This window comes from Anoplophora glabripennis, unplaced genomic scaffold (assembly GCF_000390285.2).
Source record: "Anoplophora glabripennis isolate ALB-LARVAE unplaced genomic scaffold, Agla_2.0 scaffold155, whole genome shotgun sequence".
In the NCBI taxonomy this organism is placed as follows: Eukaryota; Metazoa; Arthropoda; class Insecta; order Coleoptera; family Cerambycidae; genus Anoplophora; species Anoplophora glabripennis.
This window is the reverse complement of record NW_019416721.1, coordinates 91943-109484: the sequence shown is the minus strand read 5'-3', so window position 1 is coordinate 109484 and position 17542 is coordinate 91943. Positions and strand designations below refer to the sequence as shown.

At 34.5% G+C, this 17542-nt stretch overlaps 1 protein-coding gene across 1 annotated transcript in view; it reads right to left on the bottom strand.

Moving 5' to 3' along the window:
* Positions 1-288: 288 nt before the first annotated feature.
* LOC108915408 (probable cytochrome P450 6a13) overlaps positions 289-17542 on the bottom strand; it is an 18818-nt gene continuing 1564 nt past the window's right edge. The window contains exons 2-8 of the mRNA XM_018721435.1: positions 14521-14747; positions 14146-14289; positions 13904-14089; positions 11434-11766; positions 8463-8696; positions 4912-5163; positions 289-529 (exon numbers count right to left, since the gene is read on the bottom strand). Of these exons, the coding sequence (XP_018576951.1) occupies positions 366-529; positions 4912-5163; positions 8463-8696; positions 11434-11766; positions 13904-14089; positions 14146-14289; positions 14521-14746 (1539 nt within the window). The 5' untranslated portion in view covers position 14747 and the 3' untranslated portion in view covers positions 289-365. The remainder of the gene's footprint in view (positions 530-4911; positions 5164-8462; positions 8697-11433; positions 11767-13903; positions 14090-14145; positions 14290-14520; positions 14748-17542) is intronic.

The window sequence follows — 17542 nt, the reverse complement described above, 5'->3', positions numbered from 1 at the left end:
TCCAGAGCCGCTTCATTTTCGAAATATAGGGCGTTAAAGATTTTTAAAAAAAAATCGAATTTTTTAAATAACTTCTCAATGAAAAAGGCTATTTAAGCCAAATTACGACCATATTTCATCTAAATACAGACTATCAAAAATCACAGGAAACTTTCAGAAATTCTTTTTACCCTTTAATTGTTTGCATCAGTGTAGAACAAGCAGAATGGCAACCACAAACATCTAACAAACTTTCAAGCTGTTAAGCAACATTAGGCAACATTAGGTATTTATAATTAAACTTGCATCGAGTAAATAACAATTTTATTACTGGCAATTATATAATAATAACTATAGAAAGATAGATGTTTCGTTTGGCTTATCACCTAAAGTCTCTCCAAATTTACCCAAACACCAGCCTCGGCAGTGGGCACGAATGCTCTGGTAGACAACCTCAAAGGATTCTGGGTCTTTTTGTTCAGAGTCACCCTGAAATCCTTCAGGATGCTCGTCAGCCCCACCTTGGTCTGCATTATGCCGAACCTTTCCCCTAGAAAAGAAAATATATATTATTACACGTGTAAATGTGTTACTTAACAAATAACTGCAGGTAATTCTCTTAGCTTCAACTTTATTTATTTATTTATTTAGAAATTGCAATATCCAACGGAATAAAGTCCCAATTACAGGGTGAGGTAACACAGAAAACCTTAACTAAACTTAAAAATAAAAAGACAAACTAACATTAAATATAAAGATAAATAAATTGCATAAAATAGAGCAATCAATGTATAAAATATAAAATTGGGGCAAAAGAACTTAATTATAAACAATAACAAACAAATAAAATAAATAATCTAACTAACATATAAAGATTTGCTAGACAAACTATTTTCTTATGTCATTCATAGAATGAAAAAATATATTAAGTCGATCTTCATACTTCTGGTAATTGAAAATCATTTGGTATAGGGGAGATGCTATTATTAGTAAATTGGTACTAGGTGTGACTAAATGTAAAGCAGAGTGAAATCTAGAATTAAGTCTAGGAACATGATATAAAATCGTTGAGACTAACGAGTCTGCATTTAAAGTGTTATTTATGATTTTAAAAAGGAATATAATTGAAAACATAATTCGCCTACGACAGAGACTATTAAAATTAAAACAAAAAAGCAATAAATCTTAAGGTGTAGCACGAGGAGAATAAAATCCATAACTAATAAAATGAATAGTCTTTATAAATCTCCGCTGTACTTTATCTAATTGAATATTATAAACGATATAAATGGGACTCCAAATAACCGATGCATATTCACAAATGCAAATGCAATGTATTTAGAACCTTTACGTTCTGAAAGAATTGCGCATAATAAAGCCTAAATTCTTATAAGCAGATTTGGTTACTAAACTAATGTGCTCGTTAAATGATAATACAGCCCCACAAAAAAAAAGGTTCGAATCTGGTATTCAAATCCATGTATTTCCATGTATTTATTCCGCTGAATCCGAATCTGCCTTCAGATTTGGCCCAACCGGTCTGAGTTTTCGGGAAAATTTAAAAAACCGGTCAAAATTCACAAAAAACGTATTTTATTCAACCAGCTCACTAGACGTATGATTTTTCACTCGTTTAATTTCAATTTATCATCATAGAGTCAAACAAGCTGGTCCAATTTCATTCAAAAACAGCAAATAGATCAAAATGCTTAAAAACACCATTTTCATGGCATAATTCGTGTTGCAGAGTTGTGGATCCATCTTTTTATCCACCCGTCCATTTATGAATTCGTACATCTTTCTAACCAGTCGTTCATACATGAACACGCATATTTATTCATCTACCTGTACCACCTATAAAACCCACCCATCCACCCATCTATCTATCTATTTCTTTTACTGAGAGATGAGATACTAATCTAGAAGATTAAGAATGCAATGTAGAATACTCTACTTTCTAAACAAAAGAAGACGATATCTACAAATCATTCTTATTTTTGTTGCTATAACGTGTTCTCTTTTATTCAAAGGATCTATGCAAAGGGTTAAGCTTTTGTTTAGTACCTCTATTTTTCGTTTCTCTTTGTAACAACCAACAAAAATCGGCCATCGTGTTTTCATCCTATCTTCCTTGATATCGCTGTTCTATAACCTTCATATCCCGATGAAATCGTTCGCCTTGTTCTTCGCTATAATCTCCAAGATTTTCAGGAAACCAATCCAGATATGAATGAAGAAAGTGCAACTTGTAGTTCATCATACATCCCAGATCTTGGAAGTCTTTTATTATTTTTGATACAATTTCTTCGTATTTAGGACTCTTTTTGTTTATTGCATTGTCAATCTTCTAGGCTATTATCTCATCTCTCATTACAAAAAGTAGATGGATAGATGGGTGAATGGATGGGTTTTATAGGTGGTACAGGTGGATGAATAAATATGCGTATTCATGCATGAACGACTGGATAGAAAGATGTATGAATTCATAAATATGTGGGTGGATAAAAAGATGGATCAAGAACTCTGCATCACGAATTATGCCATGAAAATGACGTTTCTAAGCATTTTGATCTATCTTCTGTTTTTGAATGAAATTGGACCAGGCTTGTCTGATAAATTCTATGATGATAAATTGGAATTAAACGAGTGAAAAATCATACGTCTAGTGAGCTGGTAGAATAATTTGATTTTTTATAATTTTGTCGATAGTAAATAACGTTTTTTGTGAATTTTAACCCGTTTTTTGAATTTTCGCAAAAACTTAAACCCGTTGGGCCATCTGAAGGCAGATTCGGATTCAGCGGAAAAAAATACATGGAAATACTTGGGTCTGAATACCAGATCCGATCCTTTTTTTGTGGGTTTGTGGGATAATCTAGTATCGATTGTAACACCAAGGTCAGTAAATTGCGTAACTCTATTTAAAAAAATACCAATTTTATAATAAAAATTAATATTAGTTTGCGTCGACTGTAAGACATTATTTTACATTTGCTTACATTCAGAGGTAGATCATTATTACATGAACACCAACTGTGTCATCTTTCGGGATTATCTTGTAATATAGTACAATCAGTAGAAGGTTTATTTTCCAACAACAACTTCAGGTCGTCCACATAAAGTAAATAGTTCACATCGAGGCATTCAGTTAAGTCATTAATAAAAATAACAAACAACAGTGGCCCCAGGGTTGACCCTTGCGAAACTCCTGACGATTGATCGAATTTTTTTGACTCACCTATACAAATTCTAGGACCTTCACCGAAGGGTATGTGCGCATAGGGGTGTCTTCCCTTCTTGTTTTCGTCGCTGAACCTCTCTGGATCGAATTTCAGTGGATTCTCGTATATTTCCTCGTCCATATGGATTCCTTGGATGGCAACCACCACCTTGGTGCCCTTTTCTATGACCACATCCTCTTGTGGTATCTTGTAGTCTTCAGCAGCTACTCTAGTTATAAACGGAACTGGAGAGTATATCCTCAACGTTTCTATATAAAAAAAACAAGTACAATATGACTTCTCATTTTATAATAACAGAACATATTTTCTAACAAGTGATCCAATTAAGCCAAAGGGAATTGACAGTGGCACCAAAAAGGCATATATTTATGATATAAATGAATTTGTTTGTTTATTGTTTTTAGAACTGGACGATGAATCAAACTGCTTCATGTTGAATGTCCCATGGAAAACATTACGCTAATTTTATCCCTTTTATATACGTAGGGTCAAGGGTATCTTTGAGAATGGGATACAGCACAGCTACAGGTAGAGGGTGTCAAAATAAAACAATTGAGAGAATTCTGCCTTGGCAATATGTTACCAAGACATTAGGTGTTTTAACTGAAAATTTTCTTTCAATTCCTTGGGACTGCTCCAAGACCGCTAAGATATTGAACTAAAAATTTATAGTAATNTGTGAATAAAGAAAGTGCAACTTGTAGTTCATCAAACATCCCAGATCTTGGAAGTCTTTTATTATTTTTGATACAATTTCTTCGTATTTAGGACTCTTTTTGTTTATTGCATTGTCAATCTTCTAGGCTATTATCTCATCTCTCATTACAAAAAGTAGATGGATAGATGGGTGAATGGATGGGTTTTATAGGTGGTACAGGTGGATGAATAAATATGCGTATTCATGCATGAACGACTGGATAGAAAGATGTATGAATTCATAAATATGTGGGTGGATAAAAAGATGGATCAAGAACTCTGCATCACGAATTATGCCATGAAAATGACGTTTCTAAGCATTTTGATCTATCTTCTGTTTTTGAATGAAATTGGACCAGGCTTGTCTGATAAATTCTATGATGATAAATTGGAATTAAACGAGTGAAAAATCATACGTCTAGTGAGCTGGTAGAATAATTTGATTTTTTATAATTTTGTCGATAGTAAATAACGTTTTTTGTGAATTTTAACCCGTTTTTTGAATTTTCGCAAAAACTTAAACCCGTTGGGCCATCTGAAGGCAGATTCGGATTCAGCGGAAAAAAATACATGGAAATACTTGGGTCTGAATACCAGATCCGATCCTTTTTTTGTGGGTTTGTGGGATAATCTAGTATCGATTGTAACACCAAGGTCAGTAAATTGCGTAACTCTATTTAAAAAAATACCAATTTTATAATAAAAATTAATATTAGTTTGCGTCGACTGTAAGACATTATTTTACATTTGCTTACATTCAGAGGTAGATCATTATTACATGAACACCAACTGTGTCATCTTTCGGGATTATCTTGTAATATAGTACAATCAGTAGAAGGTTTATTTTCCAACAACAACTTCAGGTCGTCCACATAAAGTAAATAGTTCACATCGAGGCATTCAGTTAAGTCATTAATAAAAATAACAAACAACAGTGGCCCCAGGGTTGACCCTTGCGAAACTCCTGACGATTGATCGAATTTTTTTGACTCACCTATACAAATTCTAGGACCTTCACCGAAGGGTATGTGCGCATAGGGGTGTCTTCCCTTCTTGTTTTCGTCGCTGAACCTCTCTGGATCGAATTTCAGTGGATTCTCGTATATTTCCTCGTCCATATGGATTCCTTGGATGGCAACCACCACCTTGGTGCCCTTTTCTATGACCACATCCTCTTGTGGTATCTTGTAGTCTTCAGCAGCTACTCTAGTTATAAACGGAACTGGAGAGTATATCCTCAACGTTTCTATATAAAAAAAACAAGTACAATATGACTTCTCATTTTATAATAACAGAACATATTTTCTAACAAGTGATCCAATTAAGCCAAAGGGAATTGACAGTGGCACCAAAAAGGCATATATTTATGATATAAATGAATTTGTTTGTTTATTGTTTTTAGAACTGGACGATGAATCAAACTGCTTCATGTTGAATGTCCCATGGAAAACATTACGCTAATTTTATCCCTTTTATATACGTAGGGTCAAGGGTATCTTTGAGAATGGGATACAGCACAGCTACAGGTAGAGGGTGTCAAAATAAAACAATTGAGAGAATCCTGCCTTGGCAATATGTTACCAAGACATTAGGTGTTTTAACTGAAAATTTTCTTTCAATTCCTTGGGACTGCTCCAAGACCGCTAAGATATTGAACTAAAAATTTATAGTACAGTCATTGAAGCTGAAAATCAGCTGTAACCTCCGAATTCTTTGAAACTGCATGGATTTGCATGAAAATTTAGAATAAGGCTCATCTTAGGCTCAAGATCGAAAGTGACATAAGCCCGACTGAAGCTTTTTGTTTTTTAGAGGTAAAAACCACCCCTAAGTGAAAAAAATTGAAAAAATTAAGTTTTAAGCATTTTATTGAGAAAAATCTTGTTCAAGCACAAAGATTAAATAATGTTCAATATTCTCGAACATGTTTTATGATATATTTGATCTTTTCGACCCTTTATTTAACTCTTAAAAACTACCCCTATGCAAAAAATATTGATAAAAAATTACTTTTTAAAGATTTGGAATGATTAAATCGTGCAATTATTTAAAATAAAAGTTACCTTATAGCAATAAAAGAATTTTTCCCTTTCAACCCCTAAAAACCACCCCTGTATTGACAAAACTGATAAAAAATTACTTTTTAAAAGCTTGGAATGCTTTAACGGTGCAATTATTTACAATAAAAATTCCCTCATTGCTTATGAAAGAATTTGTATCTCATAACACTTTTCAACCCTTATAACTCACCCCTGTGCTAAAAAAATGATAGAAAATTACGTTTTATATCTTGGAATGCTATAATTGTGCAATAATTTAAAATAAAAATTTCCTTATATTGTTTATGAAAGAATATTTTACTTTTGCGATTTTCAACTCTTATAAACTAGGTACCCTTTTACCAATATTAATGTAAAATATTTTTATTATAATCGATCTTTAAATATAATCAATCATAAAAAAAATTGCTACGCTGCATATAAATAATCACACTAAATTTTTTTACTTATTTTATTTGTATAATACAATATACAAATATATAAAAATGAGAAAGTCTATATTGCTCCGAAAAAATATCATTGGTTTTTTTGCCATAACTCGGTTAATTTTGAAGCTATAGTATCCTACAAAAAAGCATTTTAAAGATAATTTCAAGAGCTGTAAGATCGTTTTTATTTCGCATATAAAACCTTTTAAGGCCTTCGTTTTTTAAAGGGAAAGGATCGAAGAGCTCGAGACAGGTCGAATTTTCACTAAAATGGATAATTCAAGCGGCGATATCTCCTTTATTTTTTATGCTAGGAATAAAAAAAGCAAAATATTTGTAGAAAAAAAGCTATATTTTTGTTATCTATTATTTTTTACGTATCCTTAATAGTTTCAGAGTTATTATATGAATAAGGCAATATTTTTGGATAATGAAAAACACGTTTTCAACTTTTAAAGTACATTATTAAAAAAATACGCATTCTAAACCGGTCTAACTTCAGGATCATATGAAAAACACTAAAACAAAATTAATTGTAAAGGGTCTACAATTAATTTTAATTCTGATAGAAATGGTATAGCATTTACTGCTCATTTTTCCTTAAAAAATATAAGCAATCCATCTGTTTTTGAGGATAACTCCTTCAATTTTGCTCTAATTAACTTTTATAAGTGCTCATTTTGAAGGTCTTTTTAAGTACTACAAATATACAAGTTATACGCATAAAATTAATCCTTTTTCCGTTTCCGAGTACATCGATTCGAGTATTCTCCCCAAAACAAGTCCACTAACCATATTTCGCTTTGTATAGGACGTACAACGCATTTTAAAAAACGATTTTCTTTGTTTATTTATAAGCTAGGTACATTTTTGTTAATTACACTTTTTTAATAAAATGCGTAATTTTTGAGTTATTCGCGAAAAATACTTTGAAAAAGTGTTTTTTTCCACTCAAAATTCCAAGTTTTGAATTGTGAATAACTAAAAAACTATTGATTTCTCGAAAAAATTCTTCGAATATTTTTTGCTCAAAATTTGATTCTCTGTCGATTTTTTTGAAAAAAATTTCAACCCCCACCAGGGTGGAAGCGTCAATCGACGCAATGTCACCAATGTTCATTGACCTTCTCTGTAACTATCTGCCAAATTTCAAATCGATCAGTTCAGTTTCAAAGAATTCGGAGGTGAAAAGCTTCAATGACTGTACTATTAGGAAAATCGGTTTTTAAAAGACGATAAATTACATCACGTAAATGGTTTTCTAGTTACTAGTAATAGGGGGCGCTAGTGACGTTGTAGAAAATTACAAAATTATACTAAAACTCGCTGCCTTTTCTTTGTCTTCTGCTGTAATGGTCTTCAATTAATAAAATTCTATGAAAAGAAAACATGTTTCCTTATCATTTCACTACCACACAACAGTTATTTTTTTTATTAATAAGCATAATACTCACCACAGTTTCTTCAAAAAAAGACGAAGCTGCCTTTACTTGTTCAGGAATTTCGTTTAAAGTTTGGCGGAAATTACTGAAAATTTACATGACAGTTGGATTGGTCGTCACACGTTTCACTTTTGGCATGCTGATGAGGGCAAGCGAGTTCGAAACGGAACAACAAAATCGTAAATTTTCGGGAATTAATAATAATTAAATATTTGATAATTTGTTCATTTTAGTTTTTTAAAATTTACTTTTGTTGTCTTCTGTGAGAAGAAAGAAGAAGAAATGTATATCTTATCGACACTTTTTTTGTATTATCCTTTGGGGTTCGCAGGTGCTTAAAAATTTTGAATAATAACATATTTTTCCGTCAATTATATCCCGGATTCACGTCACTGATACTTGGAATAACTTCATTTGCTCGTTTTTCCAAGTCGCTATTTTTGACAGTTTTATCTTTCGTTGATTAAAAGATATAAACCCTTTCCAAAGTGACAGCTTCAACCCCCGTATCTCGAAAGAGCAACGACAACGAGAAAACCGTTATATAAACTACCCCGACACCACTTTTTTTGCAAAAGAACCACCTCCCAATTTTTTTTACTTTCAACTACTAACCGTCAATGACTTGCTTCATGTACTTCAGTTCGCTCAACGAATCGTAAGTCACTTGGCCATCGTGCTTCGCCAGAACCGTCTTGATTTCTTCTCTGACTCTGTCTTGTACGTCCTGGTGCTGAGCCATTTCGTAGAGAGCGAATGTCATAGTCGTAGAACTGGTCTCAAAGCCGGCTAGGAAGAACACAAAGCACTGGGCAGCGGCTTCGTCCATGGTCAGAGATTTTCCATCACCTTCAAAATGTATTACTAGTTACATATTTGGAAAACATTTGGTGAATAATTTAAAAAAATGCCAAGTGTACCAGAACTTTTTATTTTGTCGCTGGAATTAATTGCTAGGCATCCAGGAAAATGGGGGGCATATCGAAGATGTCTTGAAATTCCACCATCATCTATCGTATCTATGTAACTACCATCCAGTTTTAATAAAGAAAATTATGTGTTTCCTAAGTACGTCTTTACATTGTTTGAGTGTTAACTAAAAATAAATCTAATGAAGTAAAATGATATTCAATCCGTCGCATTGCGACAGACTTTAAAGTTGCAACCATTTTACTTTCAATATTGATATCCTAGGTAAAAGAATTGGCAATTATTATTAGAGAAAGCTGCTCCTTGTAAAAGGGCAGATTTACTGCGATACTTTTAAAATTGTTAAATCGCAACGAAACAGAAAACAATTTTTTGCGTAAAAACTATGAATGCTACAAGATTTTACCAAGATACTTACTACGATAGTAGTGATCGTAGTGAGTATTTGTTGTACTTGAGTAGTAGTGATAATGATTGTCTAAAATAGAAAAAAATTTTTGCGTAAAAACTATGAATGTTACAAGATTTTACCAAGAGCATGAAAATCTCGAAAAAGGATCGTCAATCATCAATAAAAATAAAATGAATTAATTCCAGCGACAAAATAAAACGTTTTGGTAATTCTTGTACCAAGACACTCAAGAATGTACCATTAGCCCAAGGCAGATGGACGCGGTTGCTTCATCAAAACATGAGTTTTACTTAAGTCCACAGCAAGTTTCATTAAAATCCATCGTAACATTCTCCAGATATTACAAAAACCATACTTTTTTTTCAAGAACTTTGACAGTCAATTGCAGAGGAGCCAGACATTTTTTCTTAATGGAAGTTAAGTCAAATCGTCTTCTTTCGAGCCAAAGAATATCGCAGTACCTTTTTGATCATGTGCTTATGGGGCACCCTGTATACAGGGTGTTAAAAAAAGAGTGTAAAATATTTAAGGAGGTAATAGTATGAACCAAAATAAGCAGAAAAGTCTCAATAAACATGGGTCCGCAAAGTAACGGTTGCGGAGATATGGAATGTTTTATGTTTTTTAGCCCCTTTTTTTATTTTGCAAAAACGTTGTGTATTTTCTTATAATAGTTGGTTGATGTTTAGTGAAATAAACAGTACGTATTTGACAGTTGTTCTCAGTGCACAAGTTTTCTTTCGCTATGGCTGGTTACTCTAACGCAGAATTAACAGACATGCATTTCATGTATGGTCGTGCTAATGGGAACGCCACCGAAGCGCGACGTCTTTATGTTGACGCTTATCCAAATCGCCAGATTCCTTCACAACGCATGTTTGGAAGAATTCACCAAAGATTGCGTGATACCGGTTCCTTGAGCAAACAGTGCCATTTATCCGGAAGACCAAGGTCGGTATCCACTCCTAGAGCAGAAGAAGAAATTCTAGCACTGGTAGAGCAGAATCCAGGTACGAGTGTGCGGAGAATATCAGCCGAGGTAGGAATTAGTGGTCCTCTTGTTTGGAGAATCCTTCACGAGCAACTGCTTTATCCATACCATGTGCAACGAGTACAGGCCTTAAATCCAATAAATGATCATCAAGCACGTTTGGTTTTTTGCCGCTGGTTTCTACGTCATGATGCTGAAGACCCTCGTTTTCTTGCAAACATTCTTTTTACTGATGAGGCCGGGTTCACAAGAAATGGAGTGTTTAATTTTCACAATACGCATATTTGGGCCGACGAAAATCCTCATGCTCTAATAGAATCTGGACATCAGGCACGTTTTTCATTAAACATTTGGATGGGTATTGTAGGTGACAGGTTTCTAGGTCCTGTTGTTTTACCAAACCGATTAACAGGCGCTGCTTACCTCAACTTTCTGCAGAACACACTGTATGAGTTTTTGGAAGACATTCCTTTGAATCAGAGGCAACAAATGTGGTTCCAGCATGATGGTGCTCCAGCTCATTTTTCCATGGCCGTTAGAGAGCATTTACACCAAACTTTTCCACATAGATGGGTAGGAAGGGCCGGACCTGTTTTATGGCCTCCAAGATCGCCTGATCTGAACCCTCTAGATTTCTTTGTTTGGGGATATTTGAAGACATTAGTGTATGGTACTCCTGTAAATAGCCTGGAAGAGCTGCAGCTACGGATTAATCAAAAGTGTCAAGAAATCCAAACCAAGGAGGGTGTTTTCGAAAGAGTTCGAATATCGTTGAGACGAAGATGTCGTGCCTGCTTGGAAATGGACGGAGGGCACTTTGAACATCTTCTGTAACTTTGTTTTTTGTTTGTTAAAAGCTTCCTCTGTCGGTTTATTCCTAATAAAATAAAATGTTTGAAAAACGAAACGTTTGAAATTTCCGCAACCGTTACTTTGCGGACCCATGTTTATTAAGACTTTTCTGCTTATTTTGGTTCATACTATTACCTCCTGAAATATTTTACACTCTTTTTTTAACACCCTGTATACATACTGTACAAAGATCTTTGATGTTGATCTAGGTACTAATTTGAATAGTCAATTTTCGATCGCCGGTAAAAATTCAAAAATCGTCAAAGCTTAAAGTTGAAATAAAAAAAAGTAAAAATACAAATCTGATAAACATCCGAAGAAATTTTTTTCAAACTTGGCACTCTATCATTGCTAATGACTACCCAAAGGCAATCTCAATAAAATGTCGTCAATCTTCGTACCTTTGAATCCATCCTCATTGGATGATTTGTTGTTCATGATCTCGATGAGCAACTGGAGGAAGTCGTTCCTCGCGTAGTTGTTCTTCTGTCTGTAAGCGATCGTATCGTTTACCACCTTCCTGAAGAAGGAGCTTACATCCCTCCGTATAGTCGTGATTTTCAGCTTCCTCGCGAGCTCGGGGAAGTTATCGGCAATCGCCAATTCGATAAGGTCCAACGTGGAGACTTCGAAAGCTTCTCGACCGTATTTTCTGAAGGGTGAGTTCGGGTCTTTGAAGCTGTTGCACTCTAAGCCGAAAGCACAACTACCGATGATGTCCGTCGAGAATTTACCTAAAACATACAATGGTTATCCAGTTGTCACATGGTAAAACCGTAAAGTAACCGTACGGTATTTGGAGAGTATGTGGATTCTTTCATAAATGTTTGGAAAATTTTGATCAAACCTTCAATGAGCGTCATATGAGGCGCAGTTTCCCCCGAAACAATAGGAATTCATATACAAATCATCGTAGAGAACCTACTACATAGATCGGAAAACGCAGGTCGGGAAAACATGTTTATCTGCTCCCACTATAGTGAATAGACTATTAATACATTGTTTTTAAGGAGGTAAGTGGATTTTACCGTAGAAGTGGAAGTTGCTATGGACAACTGGAGGTAAGTGAAATAACTTGCCTCACTAGGGAAAAAAGTGATTTGGAGTTATAGGGTGTTTCAGGATTAAGTCGACAAACTTTAAGGATATTCCTCATAAAAAAATAAGAAAAAATCAAGTATAATTTTTTTTCCAGAGACGCTTTATTTTCGAAATATAGGGCGTTAAAGATTAAAAAAAAATCGAATTTTTTAAATAACTTCTAAATGAAGAAGGCTATTTAAGCCAAATTTCGCATGGCACATCTTCTTATAAGATACCATTTTTCCAGAGAAGTAGAAGTCCCGCAAGCAACCAGTGGCGGAGTTATGGGGACTCAGACTCATTGAATTATAAAAAAAAATTAATACGGCTCTACTGAAAATAAAAAATGATGCTGTTTTAGATAGAACAGTTTGTTATTGACAAAAAGTGTACATTCACTTTTTTCCTAACTCTTATTGTTTCATGGCAAAATTGACTCTTCAGAAGGGTGCTTCTGGATTCTGTCGATAAACTTTAGGAAGATGTTCCTCATAAAACCTAAACAAATATAGTACCTATTAAAATTATGGTCTTAGTCCCGAGTATGTGTGAATCAAATAAGCCTTTTTGTCTCCCCTTCCCTTGGGTTTAACCAATAGTATTAAAATTATTTAGGAGATGCTTCGTTTTTGAGATATAGGGTGTTTTTTTTTTAGAAAAAAAATGCTGTTGATGAAAACAATAGAAATATTAAAGTACCTAACATCTATTGTGGCTATGTCGTAATGCGACAACGTATTGACCCTTGCAATACTACTAATTTTTTTCAGGCGGTTTGTAGTCACTTCATTTACTTGTGTTGTGTACTTTTAAATAAAATAAGGTGGCGAACAATACATGAAAATTTATTTGTAAATTGAAACAACCAAAAAATTACCAATTAATATTATACCTAAACAAAGCGAAAAGTGAATCAAAAATGAAATGTTTTAAAAAATATTTTGTTCAAAATGGGCGGCGCCTCCGGACTGTAGACAAGCACGACATCTTCTAATTATGGAGGTAGTGGCCGATCGACACTGAATTGGAGTTAATTCTCGACACGCTTGGGCTATTCGCTGTCTTAGATCTTCTAGGGTATCAACTGGCACCTCGTAGACTTTTTGTTTAACACCACCCCAAACGAAATAATCCATCAGTGTCAAGTCCGGTGAACGTACAGGTCCTCCACGACCAATCCTTCTCCTGGGATAATTAATGTTTAACCATTCCCTAGGACCTCTACCAAAATGGGCAGTACAACTATCTAGTTGAAACCAACTGTTCATTCGAGTATTACGCAGAACATCTTCAAACAGATCTTGAAAACCATTTTCAAAGAACTCGGTAAACATGTCAGCATTTAACCGATGCGGAAGGAAGTAGGAACCAACTATAGTGTTGTTCAACACACCCAACCATACGCTACAATGGAATTCATGCTGAAAACTACGTTCCCTTACCGCCCGTGAATCCTCGTAGGACCAAATATGGTTGTTCCTTTGGTTTAAAATTCCCTTCGAGTAAATACCTCATCTGTCCACATTACTTTTTGCGTAAACTGATCATTATTCTCTGCTTGGTTTAACATTCAGTCACAAAACATGCGCCTGCATCGTATGTCTTGAGGAAATACATGTTGCACACGCTGGATATGGTAGTTAAGTATAATTTACCAGTCTCGGACTCGATTGCCAGCCCTCGCTCCGCTCGGGCGCAAAACGTCCTCGACTGCTAAATAATATTTACCTCTTTTATGGTATAAATAACTAGTGCTTTTATTATGAAAATAAATAATTGATATCTCACCTAAGACTTCCTTAACGTCCAACCCCTCCACATTGTCGATGTGACCCTCAACGTATTTTTCAAGTACTTCACCACAGCTGACCAGAGTGCTGAACATGGTCTTCATTTTGCCGGATGTAAACGTTGGTGACATTTTTACCCTTAGATTCCTCCACCTCTGACCACTGAGGGCAAAGAGATGGCAAGCTAAAAAAACCGATTGCATTATTGAACAAACCACGATACCTGTGAGCTGTTCTTACTTAGAGGATCGTCCTTCTCGTTGGTATATACCCCTCTGTCTACAAAGTTGTTGAAATCTTTCGTCAAAACTTGCTTTACTATGTCCAGATCGATGAGGACTAAGTTCACTTGCATCATGTTGTAAATTCCGCAGACTTTCAAACCTTGAACAAGATTTGAAACCAAAATATTATTTACCAAAATAACACAAACCAACAGAATTTTAAACCAGAATTCTTATGTCAATTCAAAACGTCAGTTCAGTATCGATCTGAATGAAATAAATCCTTAAAATAGAATTCACTGTACTGATAATGATTACGAAGTAATTCTCTTGAATCTATGAATGTATCAACATTTTCCGAACCGAAATATTTCGCCTTATTTGAGCTCACCTCTGCGTTTTGCTTCTAAATGTATATCGCGCATCTCTTCTCCGACGGACACAGTTCGCCAGAAAGGCTTTTCTACATTTCCCCAAGGTGCTGCGGGCTCCAGATAGGGTAGGTTCCTCCTCTTCCAGTACTGGTAGAAGTGCAGGATGTAAGCATAGCCTACTACGAATAGCGCGGTCACGACGGCTAGCAAGCCCACTAGGTAGGATCCAAAATATAACGCCATGCTGGAAAAAATTCAATGATGATATCTTTCTTACTTTCTGAGTATTTTTTTATTATATTTTGGTTAGATGGTACTGTTATGTCAATTATGTAAGTGGTTTGTTATGTGCGATTGTTTTGTTAGTGCGTATAGTTAGATCCCAAAATAATTTATATTTATTCTCTCATATTGTTCGTGGTGCGTATGTAACGAGCGTTCAAATAAAAACGTGGTCAAGTTGGTTCTGAACATTTGGACGTAGGGCGTAGCGTATAGCAAATTAACTTAAACGTCATCTGTCAAAGCGCTATATCGCCGCTATAAATTTGAATATTTTCGTTTTAAAAAGCGTTTAAAATGGTGTTTTCTCAAGAATAAAAGTCCTACTTTAGAAATGGACGCAAGAATGATGGAATATGGAAGTATTCTATTGAGGAATGTTTCGTAGAATTTCAAAATCAATTTCCCGGCGTTGTTGAGTACAAAATTTTTCAAAGTGCAGTTCAGCTTGTGTTAATGTTTTTCGTGAAACGGGCAGTGTAACAAGAAAAGAAGGAAGCTCCCGACCTAAAAAGCGGACTGAAGAATTAAAAGAAAATGTCCAACAAATAATGGAAAATGCGCCAAGAACTTCTGTACGTGTTTTATCACAAATGGTGGGAGTATCAGTCGGTACCTACCTGCCACACAGTGTTAAAAAAAGATTTGCGTCTGTTCTCCTATCGTTTAACTTGTCAGCAAGAACTTCATGAAGTTGATTCTCCGCGACGGGCTGTATTTTGTGAATGGTTTTTAAACAACTACGGTGAACTTCATAATATCACCTTTTTTTCTGATGAAGCCTGGTTTCATTTAAGTGGTTACGTAAACTCACAGAATATGAGAATGTGGTCTTCTGAAAAACCAGATAACTTTTTTGTCGAGGGCCCTCTACACGCTCAAAAAATTGGAGTTTGGTGTGCTCTCAATCGAAGGAGGATTTATGGACCTATTTTTTTTAATGGTACTCTTACTGCGCAAAGGTATAGAGAAGAAATTATCGTTCCTTTTGTTAACCAGCTGGAAGAAAACGAAATTACAAACTTTCAAGAAGATGGCGCAAGGGCACATACTGCAGGCGAGACGATGAATATGTTGAGGGAAGTTTTCCAAAATCGACTAATAAGTCTCAATGCTGAACATGAATTTCCACCGAAGTCATGTGATATTACGCCGTGTGATTTCTTTTTGTGGCCTTACCTTAAAAACACTATTTTTGAACTGCCTATTCCTGATTTAAACCATCTGCAGGCTCGATTTATAGACAAGATTCGTGAAATTAACAATACCCCGAGCATCTTAGAAAATGTCTTTAATTCTTTGAGGAACAGGTGTAAAAAGTGCTTGGAACAAGGAGGGGGACACTTTCAGCAGCTGCTTTAATTTATTGTTATAACAAGGAGGGGGACACTTTCCGCAGCTCCTTTAATTGTTTGTTATTGTTATCACGATTATTCTTTAAAATAAAGTTATATAGTCATTAACGTTATTGAAACTGACAGCTGCTATACAGCTCGTTGAGAAATGAGGTTAAGTTGGTCGCTATAAGCTACTCCCTACGTCCAATGTGTCAGAGCCAACTTCGACCACGTTTTTATTTGAACGCTCGTTATAATATGGATATGTGTATTTTTGTTGCTGGTATTGTTATGTTATTACCTGACGTACAATTTTAGCTAATGTATAATGCCTATTTGAATACTCAATATTTGCTATTAGTTTACAAGCCTATATTATATGATATATTGTTTCAGCAAATAAATGGCATTTCTGTATTTATTATTTGTGACAGTATCGTCCTTAAGTAGTGTATTAAACAAGTTTAGAAAATCAAAGCATATGAGTTTAGTGGAACTGCTTTTCTTACGAGATTTGTTTGTACCATTTCTTCGCATTTTGTGTTAGTAGGTATAAGCAAATATTGATAGATATAAAAGCATTACAAAGTTAGAAATTTAAAGACTTTCATAGTAGTTACTTGTGTAGGATTTCCGTAACCTAGTAACCTGACACGGCTTTAATATAGTAACGGTTTAGTATTATCCAAGGAAAAATACGAGAAAGTATATGAAATATTTCGTAAGTGGACAAAAAACGCACTGAGATCCGATGAAAGTGTAATGTTAGCGTATTTTTTTTAAGGTAAGGTATTTTTTGTACATATTATAGTGTTTTTCGCACAATGTTTTTCTTTATTTTAGGCAAAATCTCTCAGTTTATGGTCCACATATTCCATGTTGAAAAGTACTATACAACTAACGCGAAAATATGGATTTATGACAATATAAAAAGGTATTCGCCTTTTTAAAACGTGTAAATAACACATACGAAGAAGCAAAGAAATCAAAAGTTTATTTTTATATTTTTATAGCTAATAGAAGAATTTTTCCCTTTCAGCCTCTAAAAACCTCCCCTGTATTGACAAAAATTATAAAAAATTGCTTTTAACGGTGCAATTATTTAAAATAAAAATTCCCTCATTGCTTATGAAAGAATTTGTATCTCATAACACTTTTCAACCCTTATAAATCACCCCTGTGCTAAAAAAATGATAAAAAATTACGTTTTAAATCTTGGAATGCTATAATTGTGCAATAATTTAAAATAAAAATTCCCTTATATTGTTTATGAAAGAATATTTTACTTTTGCCATTTTCAACTCTTATAAACTACCCTTTTACCAATATTAATGTAAAATATTTTTATTATAATCGATTTTTAAATATAATCAATCATAAAAAAATTGCTACGCTGCATATAAATAATCACACTAAATTT